The sequence below is a fragment of the Plectropomus leopardus genome, chromosome 8, assembly GCF_008729295.1.
Source record: "Plectropomus leopardus isolate mb chromosome 8, YSFRI_Pleo_2.0, whole genome shotgun sequence".
NCBI lineage: Eukaryota > Metazoa > Chordata > Actinopteri > Perciformes > Serranidae > Plectropomus > Plectropomus leopardus.
Window position 1 is genome coordinate 29,643,033 of NC_056470.1, and position 13,484 is coordinate 29,656,516.

General features: G+C 37.5%; 1 protein-coding gene across 2 annotated transcripts; it reads right to left on the reverse strand.

The window, feature by feature from the left end:
- Positions 1-2,211: 2,211 nt before the first annotated feature.
- Positions 2,212-8,835, reverse strand: rnf41 (ring finger protein 41). 2 transcript variants are annotated; one of them, XM_042491744.1, is made up of 7 exons: positions 8,748-8,835; positions 7,028-7,139; positions 5,489-5,604; positions 5,119-5,390; positions 4,687-4,822; positions 3,890-3,993; positions 2,212-3,779 (listed from the first exon to the last, which is right to left on the reverse strand). In XM_042491744.1, the coding sequence occupies exons 3-7, from the start codon at positions 5,576-5,578 to the stop codon at positions 3,425-3,427; spliced, it is 957 nt and encodes a 318-aa protein (XP_042347678.1). In that variant the 5' UTR covers positions 5,579-5,604; positions 7,028-7,139; positions 8,748-8,835; the 3' UTR covers positions 2,212-3,424. The 2 variants fall into 2 exon arrangements, with proteins under 2 accessions (XP_042347678.1, XP_042347680.1); XM_042491746.1 differs by lacking the exon at positions 7,028-7,139.
- Positions 8,836-13,484: the final 4,649 nt, after the last annotated feature.

Genomic DNA, 13,484 nt, shown 5'->3' on the forward strand with positions numbered 1-13,484 from the left:
GCAGCAGCAACTCCTATCAGTACTTCACCCTGTCAAAGAAAATCAATGCAATATACAGTGCTGTGGAAGAAGTCTAAGGGCACCATAGATGTTGTTTTAGCAATGTTCATTCATTTCTCAGTCTCATTATTAAGATACAATATTTTAGTAAAAGTGACAACTAATAAGTAAATATGCATGGTCATAATAACCATGCTAAAATAACGAAGTTTAAGGTGGCCCAAGATATTTGCACAGGACTGCACACTGTGCTGCATTTTTCTGAGTAATGCTTAATTTAGTAGCTCCATTAACATTGTAACTATGGAAAAAGGTTTTAGTGCTAGAAGCAACTTGCTGAAATGTTTGCAATATCATGCTAAAAAAATAAACCTAATCTAGTAACAAAAAATATTTTCTTCGATATGTATGTCCTTTATGCTAGGCTAGGCTAACATTAACCACTAACTTTGAATATTTTTGATAAGATGCCATAAGCTAATTTAACAAAATTAACTGTAATACTGTAGTGCTGGGAAAATAAACTTTAACATTACTACAAATAATCGCAGAAATTAGCTTACTAGGCCTCAAGTTAAGGAAAATAAACAAATAGCCTCACAAAGATGTTAGCTTACTTACTGTAAATACAGTGGTTAGCTTAGCTAATGTTAGTTAGGAGGACTTCCTTCTTTCCCCATTATCAAGACGCCTTGGTTTAGCTGTATTTTTGTGTTTAAAGCTAGTTGCCATTATCACTGAGCAAATTAATAAATGTTTATAATATTTGATGGTATAAACTAAATAATTCAGCTGTTCGTTTTTCCCCACCAGGTGTCATTGATCGCGCATTGATTTATAGTGTGATTAAACTCCTAAGATTAACGGTCACCTGCAGCCAATCAGAAACGAGTATTTTTACTGCGCTATCTTACAGGGAGTGGTTGGATGTAATAAAGTAGGCCAAGTTACAAAAATGCTGCACTGAAGAATAAATTAATGCCATTTTATAGGTTTTACTTTGCTAGCTGTATTTTGCAGCTACGGCTACTAGTTATTTCACAAATCAATAAGATTTTACAAACAAAACATATGATGGGATTGTAAAATGTAATGAATTTTAATGGATTTAACTATACAAGATTGTAATTATATGTTACATTATGCCAAAAATCCTCCTGCTCAAAACGCATTTTCAAAGCAGCATTTGTATGTCATCTACCACCAATGTTGGGACGATTACTTTTAAAATCTATGGATGACAGCTTACTAGTTACCCTGTTCAAAATGTAATCAGTTATGTGACTATTTTAATTACTTCATCAAAGTAGCCAAAAAAAGCATTTATCCTGGCAAAAGATGCAAAGCAACAGAATGACCGTCACATTCTTCATATAAACTTTTTACTGAAAAGAGCATATTTAGATGTAACCCTAGTTTGATTAGTAATTGTGATTTAATTGCATATTATTGCTCAGTACCTGCAGTTACATTTATGTTATTAAGTTTAGTTACACCCCAACACTGTAAACACTGTACTTATACAGTGTGGTATTGCTAATTTTGCCTTATCTAATCTACTTCCTCCACCAGGCAGACAAGCCTAAAGTATTTCTTTTGTATATTTTATATGACTGTGTTGCTTGTAATGTTTTAAGGTCACTGAAACAAATCCTTGCACATATTCTGAAGTATATTTAACATGTGGCACAGTACAGGAACCGCTGAAGACAACGCCTTGCAGCACCCAACCACATCACGTAATAAAGTGTTGCAGACAATAACAGAGCCACAGTATTTGGTAAAGCACATGATTTCACATTCCAGTGACCACAATGGCGAGGGATTAGGCTCCACAATGAGGACGAGGCTGCGAGGGAGGATAACAGACATGGAAAACATGTGGGTGTCTGGGTTAGACAGAGAAAAAAGGAGAGTGAGTCAGGTCAGTGCAGTCACAGTTTTGTGGTCAAACTTTTCCTCCTAATTTTCTTAACCTGAATGGGCAGCATTTCACATCTCTTCCTCACTGCCCTGATTTCTTAAAAGCAGCAATCATGTTCCCTAGCTAGACACAGGTTTTTACATAATGTGTTGAGCTGATGTGCCCTGAAGAAATGTACCTCCCTGCAGATCTCTGATGACATGGTGTGGTTAAAATAAGGAACTGCATTTTTTCCTAATTAAAATGCTAAATATAAAATCTGGTTGTCCCACTGAGATGATACATTCTTTTGGGATGAAGTTTGACATTTTTTATTACTTTCTTGTCTGTACAACACGGTACATAACAGACACAAAACAAACAAAAACATTAACAGGGAAAATAAGAAAGGGCACAATCCAAACTTTTCTGTTTACTGCACTTCCGGACGTTTGAAGTAGTTTTTCTTACTACAGCAATAAGTGACGAATGGTGAAACATTTTACCTCTCAAAAGCCATAAGAGTGACTTTACAATTTTTTAATTTTTTTTTTACAATCTCAAAGCTATGGTTTGTAGTGTTATGTCAGTGAACAGATGTTTGTGCAGGATGAGATCAATGTCTATTTTTTAATAATCAGAAAAGACATTAAAGATCACCTAAATATCAAGTGATCTGTTATGATTTGTCAAATAAAACTCATTATACATAGTTAAATCCCAAATGTTAAACCTTAAATTTAACACGTCACGTGGACCCAACATACAGACTATATTTACAACCGAGGCAACAAAGAAAACACAAAATCAATTTTCTTCCTGCAATGAACTTCAAATGCACCGAAAAAGGCAGATTTCCATACATCAAATGGTAACATCTTCAAGCATGTCTGTGTGAAAGGCAACACAATAAATAAAACAAATGGCACAGGAGGTTTAGACAATCTAAACTCAGAAGCACAATGTCTTGTGAAATATTCACAGGAAAACTAAATACTAAAGCAAGCACGAGAAACAAACAAACAAAAAAAATCATCCAGGGTCGACGTCCCTGCTGACAGTAACACAAGCTGACTGAACAAAACTGAGATAAACAGAACAAAAATCACAATCGAATTACAGTGAGAGGAATAAGAGAATGACATTTATAATTCAATATAGTATTTGTATTTACAAGCATTTATACAACTGAGGGCATTAAACGGGGGTTCAAGCTTTTTACTATATTAGGACACGGAGCAGAACAATCAGATCATATAATGCACCAAATATAAACCTTGTAAACATCACATCTCACCTTTTATCTCAGATATCAGTCACAATAAGTTTCTATTAGCCAGGTTCATAATATATTTGTCCTTACTTTAAGGCATTGGTATCAAGCTTGGGAGTGAGCCTCTTAAAAGATTTTAATTTAAATAAGCCAGATTTAACCAGAAGGTTTTGCTTCAACGAGGAAAACTCTCAACCCCCCCCCAGGCAAAACGTCCCCACTTGTCTCTGGATCGGCTCGTCGTAAAGTTATAAGATCTCCTCCACGCCGTGCGCAAAGATCATGACCAGGCCGGGCTCCAGGATCATATCCTCCCCCATATGCTGATTCTCGCAGGCCATCACCACCACTGCCTGCTTGCCAGGGATACGCTTGGCAACGTAGTTCTCATAGTAGCGCCTGTTCATCTGCCGCGTCTCGAGCGTGGCCAGTCCCTGTGGCCAGTTACGCTCGTGGGCGTTCTCGATCAGGTCGTTCACAATTGAGAGGGGACAGCCGCTGTCGATGAGGGAGCGCTTGATGACCGCCTGGAGCACGGCGTCAGGGGTGGAGATCATGCCGCCCCAGCGTGTCACTCTGGCGGGCTGCATGGAGTTCACCCACCTGGAGGGACGATGACGTAAAAACCACAAGAAAATTACGGACTGAGCTGCAGCTCCCCGATTAAGTTAATATTAGAATAAAGGCAGGAGAGAAGATGAATCATCACTCACTCCAAGATCTCATTGTACTCGATGCTCTCCTCCAGGTTCTGCAGGTTAGGGTTAGCACTGCGGATTGCTCTCATGTAGGCTTTTAGCAGCTGAATGTCCCGTTTCTGGAAATTAAAAGGATTATCTTCAGTGACTCATTTCACAAAATCTCCTGAGGCTAAATCGAAATGTATAACTAGAGTGGTGGACACCTTGAAAAGCTGCTTATATCAGTATATAACACATTTCTATCAGTTTCTTCAGATCCACAGTTCTCCCCTTAACCCTTTCAGCTTTGTGATATCCACTCAAGCTACGAAGGAAATACAGTATTATAATAATAATAATTTATTTTATTTGTAGAGCTCTTTTCAAGTAACTCAAAGACATTTTACAGAAGTATAAATAGAATACATTATAATACATAATAAAAACACACACAACATTACAACTCATATGACATTAATAAGATGTTAAAAGCAGTTTTAACTTCTAATCAAATATAGTGTACTGTAATAGCTAAGTCATGGGTGTCCAAACTATTCTTTTAATGGATTAGATAGTGTGAAAATACCCAGGGCCAACCACTCTAATAATTTTGGCTATTTGTACAAAAAATAAAAATCCTATACTGATAAGAGCAATGGTTTCATCTTTCAGTGAAAAATAATTTGCTGTAGGACTCTTTACTGGCAAGAATCTGGCGATACAATACTCTCGGTTATTTCAAAACCTTTTCCACAGACAAAAATATTTTTCAGGATTAGGCTCAAAATGTTTTTTTGCTTATGCTTTAATGAACAGGCAAATGCTCTTACTTGTTCCCCCAACTGGTGTTTATGCTCTGCCACTGTTTTCTCCAGCTCTGAAATCTTTGTCTGCTGCTGCTGGACGACGCTCCGCAAGTGTTTGATGCAGTTATGGTTGGGCACCTCATCTTTGGGCATCTCAAGCCTGCAGGAGTGGGTGTGATAGAATAACAGGGGAGGAAATAGAGGATTTAATACTATACCATACAGAGTACACGTCGTACATTTTTGCAAATCATATATTTATGATATTTAACTGCACAAACATTAAATGGTGATTATTAATCATTAATTTTTGGTTGAGGGAATGTGGTTTTCTAATTAGCTTCACCTGTTGAGATGCTATGAACCTAGGTGCTGGTTCAAAAAGTTCATGAGAAATTAATAATCGATGCATCCACAGCACAATGTTCATTTCTGGCAGAAAAAAAAGCCACTCACCCACATCCCTCCTCGCAGTTGACAGGCCTTTTGGGATTGTGCTCACAGTCCTTGAGGTGCGACTGCAGCTGATCGAGTCGCAGTGTGGCCGTGCAACCGAAACCCGCATTGTCACAGTTGATTTGAAGCTTGGACAGCATGTTGCGCATGATGCGCGGCACGGGCCGGAGGTGAGCAAGCGTCACTACCGTGCGGTCAACAGGACATATCTGCTGCTGGGCAAACCACTGTGTTATACAGGCATTGCAGAAGGCATGCTCGCAGTGTGGGGCCTGAAATGAAAAGGAGAAATCACAGCCAAAAACATTTAAATATATTTTTAAGACGTAGATCAAATTAAGGGTGGGTAATCTTTGAGACAGCCGCTTGCCTGCACTGGTTCTTCGAGAACTCCACTACATATAGGGCACAGCAGGTCTTCATCCACCTCCCCTTGGAACCTCGTAACGTCGTACCCCATGGTACATTACTGGGATCCACAACCTCCTGAGAAACACACAACCAAGCAAATGAGATTTTCAGCTTCAACTTCACTGCGTCAAGATATGACTGCAGATGTTCCCCAGATAAATACAAACACTGATAATGAAGAAAAAATAAGGGAGTGCTGCACTTGCGTCAAGACACTAGGGGCCAGATGCATAAAGCTCTGAGTAGATTTATAACTATTAACTGTGTCTATGCACAGTGGCAGAAATATGCAAACTTTCCTTAATCAGATTTATAAATCCATGCGTACGTCTGACTGTTTTATAAATCTCAATCATTGCGGCACTAGGCGCACAGGTGTCATTTCCACACCCACACTTCACCACAAATGGACGTAGAAACTCTATTAAATATTGACACGTGTGCCCCTCCACCATTCATTGTACCTGTCAGTGCGAAATACAGAAAAGAAAGTGCAGTTTCACCAACTGTGTTGCATCGGCAGGTTCTCCAACGGTGCCAGAGCAGCTGTCATTATGCACCGCTGTGGATATTTGTAGCATCTGTACCGCTCATTACATTTCAAACCGTTTTCTCTGTGAAATCTCGATCGTCATTATTATTAAATGTCAGAATGATCAACAATTTATTCATAGCGCTCATGTGGAAACTAACTTCACAAAGTACAATCACCAACAGGAAGATGAATGTAAACAAAAATAATGCTGAAATGTATCACTAATACATTAATTAAGATGAACTTAAACGTAAATAAATAAAACAATCAGTGAAGCTGGCAAACCACCTCTCACTCTCAGCTTATATTTAATCTCCTTCTTATCAAATTACCCACAACTATCTCAGTGAAAACTGTGTGTACGCCTGTTCTCACTGCATATTCCTCCTTTTTTAACACTTGGGAAATGTGTTTGGGAAAACGTGTACGCATGTTTTTTTGTGCGTACACATAGTTTATGCATCTGGCCCTATGTTTAGGTGATAGTTTAAAAATACGGTGCTGTTCAAGGATAGAGCAAAGAGTCACATAGGGTTAAGAAGCAATGACTGTCCAAGCTTAGAGGTCCGTGACATGTGCTGGCAGTCTAAAACGGCATCTGAGGCACTCTGATTATAGTTACAAACATGATTATCCATGTGAGAGTAAAGGATTTTTAACTATAATCTGAAAGCCCCAGATGCCTTTTTTTAGACTGACAGTCCATATCACGGACCTCTACACAGAGTGAGCTGAACAGTCGTTGTTTTTTATCATCCTGTGGCTAAACACAAACACTTTGACCGTACCTCACTCACGAAAGGGCACCTGCCACCCACTTCCATAAGTTATTTCACCCTTTGAAACCTGAGCAGCTTGGTTTGATTTCTTTTGAAAACATAAGGTAAAACATCAATGACCAACCGACAAGAAATGTCCCACAAATTGCAAAAATTGTTTTTTTAAAAAAGGGAGAGGATTTACCTCACTCACGAAAGGCCTCAATTGATTCCATTCAGCTCTTGATGTAAAGCTGATACGTCACATCTGGCACAAACAATCTGTCTGGTGAAAGAGACACAGACACAGACACTGCCTGCAGAAAAAATAAAGGTGCTTAGAGCTGCGTCATGCTATTTTACCTAAACCCACAATAATATACAATATACATGCAGACAGATATCTACAGACATATGTAAATGGCCTCCGCATCAGTGACTTTAAGCCTTTGAAACCTGCATCGATATCAGTTTTTGTGCGCTACGTTCAGACACCTTTCATAAGCTATTTAACCCTTTGAAACCTGAGCAGCTTGGTTTGATTTCTTTTGAAAACATAAGGTAAAACGTCAATGACCAACCGACAAGAAAATGTCCCACAAATTGCAAAAATTGTTTTTTTAAAAAAGGGAGAGGATTTACAATAATAATAATTTAAAATTTAATAATAATAAAATTTAGTAATAATTTTAAATTTAAAATTAAGTTACAGACTTTGTCAAATGTCAGGAAGCTCTTTGTATTTATTTATTTTTAAGTTAAGTTTTCACTCATCGTCAAAGTTTAGTGTAAATATTGACAGAAAGGTCTTAAAATTTCATTGTAAATGCATACTGGTTCCAAATACTGGTTTATCTATTTCATTAATTACTGGTAATTGGTATAAGGCCTACAAAACTAATACTGGCCGATCCCTACTTTATGATTTATGGATGCATTGCTGCTTGTTTTTGTAACCGTGTCTTGTAAGGTTTCCTTCAGTCACCTGAAATGTTTTTTCAGGAAAAATCTTTTTTTTTTTTTTTTTTTAATTCTTTTTACTGTTTTTTAGGCCATTGCCTTCTCCCAATGTTTTTGAAAGAAATTAGCCCGTGTTGCACATTTATCAAAGGGTTAAAGCTGTTTCATTATGATCAGGCGCAAACCATGCTCTTTACTAGGATAATAAAAGGTAGAAACGAGTGGAACATTATCTTTAAATATATATATAATATATATATATATATATAATATATATATATATATATATATATATATATATAGTATTATTAATAAATAAAATAAAAAACTAACAAGGTACAATGACTCAATAAATTTGAGCACACCATATTTCAGCCATATTTCAACACATCCGAGAAACAGAAAGCGACGTCCTTGATCCGCAATAAAGTGCGATTATTTAACGTCAACATGTGAAACCGCACCAGTCGAGCTCCAACATCCGAGGGGAGCATCCTGTTGTCCCAGGTGACTGGTGGTGGCTGACCTAATTTCGGTGAAAGCAGCACACACCGGTCTGGAGGCGATTTAACGTTTCAGATCCGTTTTCCTCCCATCGCACTCTGCATGCCTTGCAAACAAGCTAACCCTCCATGCTAACGTTAGCTGCGCATATAATGTAATTCCGCTGTTTCACGTCGCGCTAAATCACAATACTTTTGCGCTTACAAAGGGCTAAACTGGTGTCATCTTGAATAAAAACCACGGTGCTTGAGTTCAGACGTCAGTACACAGCCTGCTCGCCATGAATTAAAGGTGGCTAACGGTTGCTAACTGGATAGCAGCTACGGGTGCCGTTGGTTTCCTCTGGATTTTAGCCACCGAGCTAACCAGACAGAGCCCAGTCTGGGCAAAGTACACCGACAAATGGCTCATTACAGTCAGCCACATTGAAAGAAAACACCATAACGGACTGATATACTTACTTTAACATGTAGTAAAACAGATCCTAATCACGATGTTTTATGTATTTTCGGACGTCCTACTGTAACTTGTAGCTCGCTAGCCACGTCCTGTACTACATCCTACACCTCTGCGTCGTCGCTACGCAGGCGGGCGGAACGTCATGACGTAATGTAGGAGCTTTTGATTGGTCCGTGGAATCTATCTATCTATCTATCTATCTATCTATCTATCTATCTATCTATCTATCTAATCTATAAATAATAAATACTACTAATAAAATACTTTTAAGTATTTAATTAATTAACGTTATCGTTAATATAATTAATTAGTGGACATTTTAATGGGCAATATAAATAGGAATTATCAATAGAATTAACAAATGAAATAATAATCCTTCAATAAATTGTTTAAATTAACAAGGGGTTTACAAAAACAACATAAAAGCATCTTAAATGCCTTAAATAAATCTGTATTCTTAATTCAATGTCTATGTCTAATCAATATGTGCTTCTTTTTAAACTGCATTTTCCAATAGATTTTTAAATTCCATTATTTATTTATTTATTTCTGGGAATTGTTTAATGTATGTTTTAATTATGTAGGCTTACTTATTGACTGTTTTGTGGGTTTTATTTGTAAATCCCTTTTTAATTTAAGCAGTTTGTTGACAGATTAACATTACATGTGAATATTCATTTTATAATTCCTGTTTTTATTGCACATCAAGAAATAAAGTAATGAATAGCTTTTTATTTAAAAAAAAAAAACCAACTAATTTATTAACTCCTGTTTTTTACTGTACTTGCTTTTTCACTAATTTCTGTGACATTTGCAGTCCTCCATAAATACACAGATTTCCTAAAAACTGACAGATATAATCAGTTAAATATCAGTTTGTTTTGATATGTAATTATCGACTTATACTTATATTACTTAAACTTGTACTATATTTATTTATTTATTATTCAGCCTGCATGGCTGAGAAAGGGGCTTTTCTGCTGTTGCATTTCTCTGTATGTGGCAGATGGTAAACAGGAAGGAAATGAGCAGCAGCCAGCATGGAGAGAGTTGATGCTCTGCATGAGAGGATATGGCTTAACAGAATGTGCAGCACAATAAAAAACACAAGTCTTCAAATGATACGAATGTGACTGCATATTCCAACACTGATGTTGTTACAATGCACACACCTGTTAAAAATCCAGCCCCAGGCAGTGAAACTTTTATCACAGTTAATGTACAGAATATAAACGATAAAATAGGCAATAAAATAGAAAAAAAAAAGTTGACGTATAGGAAGAAATACAAAAGGAAATATGGTATAGTACCCATTTTTTTCAGTTGGCCTGCAGCATAGTTTATATCTATATCAGTTTTGTGGTTTTATTTAATTTTTTAAAAAGTTTGTTTTTTGTCCTTTCTTATGACAGTTATGCTTTTTTAAAATTTCTTCTTATTTATTTTTTAAATCTATTTGTTGATGTACAGCACTTTGGTCAGCTCTTGTTTTTAAATGTGCTTTATAAATAAATTTGGATTAGACTTATTACAGAAAAAAATAGTTGCCAATGTCAAATAAAATTGGAAATTAACCCTTTTTTTAACATTGAATATTTTAATGATTTTGACTGCCTAACTGGAGGTGTCCCTGGCTGTCATTTTCTAAACCTGGTCACCTTAACATCAGCATTTTCACGTCCATTTGTGTATGGTTCAGTATTTTATTTACTGGAGAAACATCACACGGTTCACAGGAGACAAATGCGTGGACTGTTTTTGGTTGTGTATGCGTGAAGTTATTATCCTGTAGATTTAAACATGATTTTTTTCCTCTCAAACATAAACCACCACAGCACGAATAAGTGAGGTGTAACAGCGCTGCAACAAACACTTTGGTTTGGTTAATCCAATCAAGCTCTTCCCTTTGCTTCATCATCTTTATCAGTTCCTTATTTGAGTCAAGAAATGATTTGATTCAGACTTTAACAGATAAAGATGTTGAACTTTCTTTCCTACTGTATTTGGCTTCATTTAGCTCCCAGCTATTCCTGTCAATTTAATAAAATAGCTGATTCAGTATAAATCCTCATGTGAGACCTACGTGACCGGAAACATTGATTCACCGTCAAGAAATAACTCCAGACTCAAGAAAATATTTAGCAATAGCACTTTATTGAACACAAACAACCCTAAGCCACAATACTGAATGACAAGACCAATTGGCTGCAGCAAACATTTTATAAAATAGATTCAGGTTTAATGTCACTAAATTGTTTTTTTTTTTCTTTTAACGTCAGAAAGACAGATGCAGGTTTTTCCAAAACAGTGAATGATCTTTTACATATTTAACATTTTGTAACAAATCATCATTCACATGTTCACACAAAGGAATAACAAGGCAAAGTGCTTTCAGGATTGCATTGTCGAAAAAACAAAAACAGAAAAATGAATGGCTTGAGGTTTCGGTGAGACAGTGGGGCGGGTGACGGGGGGAGTGGGGCTGGTCCTGTCCTGGATTAGGGTAGTTGGGAAGTGGGTGGGGGGCCCTGGTCAGAAAACCTCAAACCGTTCACCTTGTCCTGTACCCCTTGAAGTCAAACTGAATGTAAAGTGTCGGGGCAGTGTGGAGAAAGATGCCTATGTAGCAGAATTTGGTTCGGAGTGGACAAATGGATTCGAAGGCATACGGCTCGTAAAGAATTACAAATCCACCTTAACTATCTTCCTCGTGACAACCTGTGGTATTATCACAACTGCAGGGCAATCGATGGCTGACCCAGAATGAAGCTGTAAACGTTGAAATAATGCATACTATAGGGCTAGACAGGGAAGTATACGAACAAGAGGAAACCAAAGAAATAGATGGTGTTAAATAAAAAGCCAATGCATGATTACTTTTTTTTAAAAAAAAAAAAAGGTGAATCCTCTGACCATTCGCCACTGAATGTTAAAGGGGATAGACTATCATCATAATCTGCATCATAACATTGTCTGGCTTCACATTCCAGTGGTATTTTGTCGTATAAATGCTTCTCATAAATATTTTTTTTTCAACGTCAAATAGACATATACACATACAGCACAACCAAGCACACTTCTTATGTATAACTACCATTGCTTATGATAAATCTGTATTCCCGTACTGTGAATAGACTTATTCTTTCTTTTTTTTTTTTTTTTTTGTCAGAACAGGTGGAGAGACAAACAATACTCAAGGCTGCAAAACAAGGAGGTAGGAGAAATGCTACTGAAAAACAGCAAGTGATGCTAACATGATCGTTCACTTAAATAATCGTGAGATACACCAAGACTTCGGCTCGACTTCTTGAACCAGGCTAGTGCCGACAGTTGCTACTCCAGTCAGCGTTTAAGGAGCAACGTGTAACAACTGTAACGCTAGATTTTTAACCTTTTATTATTCAAAGGAAGTGTGTAAGATTTAGGGGGATTTCGTGAGATCTAATGGTGAGGTTTGCAGATTGCAAACAGCTGAATCTTCTCCTGGTTACAACTCCTTCAGTGATGAGGAGATTTTTACTGGAGCCGAATTATTCACAGAGGTGTCTTCCTCCTCAAATCAGACAGACCTGGTTATTCAAATTGGTTAAAACACAGATTAAAGCAGTTTCACGTTATAAATTACTATTTTTCCGACACCACTCGGCTTACTGCAGAGGCTGATAGCCCAGCGCCTGCTTACCATTTTTCTCTGATAATTTTAAGATCCAGACGTTCTGGGTTTTTTTAACTGGGAGCAGAATTATTCGCAGTATTTTCTTCAGCTTCAAAACAAAGGAACAAGGTGATTTAAACCAGTAAAAACACTGAATAAAACAGTGTCATGTTATAAATGATGTGTTTCTTCGATGCTGTTTGGCATGTTGGAGGTGGGCCGCGAGCCTGGCACCGTTATTTCGTGACCTCGTGGACTGTACGAGTAGAGGGAGCTGAGTGAGCTCCAATCTCCTGTTCCAAACTAAAACTCTGCTTTCAAGTCAGCTGCAACCGCTGCTCCGCAGTGAAGCTATTTTTCAATTTTAATATTCGACAGACACTCACTCCAGACCCTGCAGCATTAAATTTCAATTTTCACCTGATGTCAGCAGTAGGAGGACGGTAAATTCACCTCCGAGCCTTCCAGTTTATTGCCGGGGGCTGACACAGACTGTCAATTGTATGATTAACAGAACCATGTCTGCAGACGTTAAATACGCAAAGTATGTCCAAACATTAAGGTCCAGAAATTTGGGAGGTTTTTACAGGGAGATGAATTAACTGCAGAGTGTCTCTTTCTCTCCAAAACAAACCGACCAGGTGATTTAAACCAGCAAAAACACTGAACTAAGCAGTTTTAGGGTGCTGCTGGTCATGGAGGGACTGTTAACAACGATTGCTGGCAGAAAAACTCTAGAAATGCAAAGTAACGTAAGTAGCCCTATCTAGAGTCAGGGGTTTGGTTTGGTCGTTCTGGGCCACTGTAGAAACATGGTAGAGCAACACGGTGGACTCCAAGGACGAGGACCTGCTACCATGCAGATATAAACTCCTCATTCTAAGGTAACAAAAACACGCAGATTTTTATTTCAGGTCATTAACACTCAAGAAAATATATTTAATATATTATATTCCATGTCTGTCAATATATCCCCCTAAATCCTACACACTGAAGCTTTAAGACACAAAAATCTAAAAATTGTATCTGCTGCTCTCCTGATGGCTCCAGATGCAGACTGGTGTAGCAGCTGTGGTCATTTACT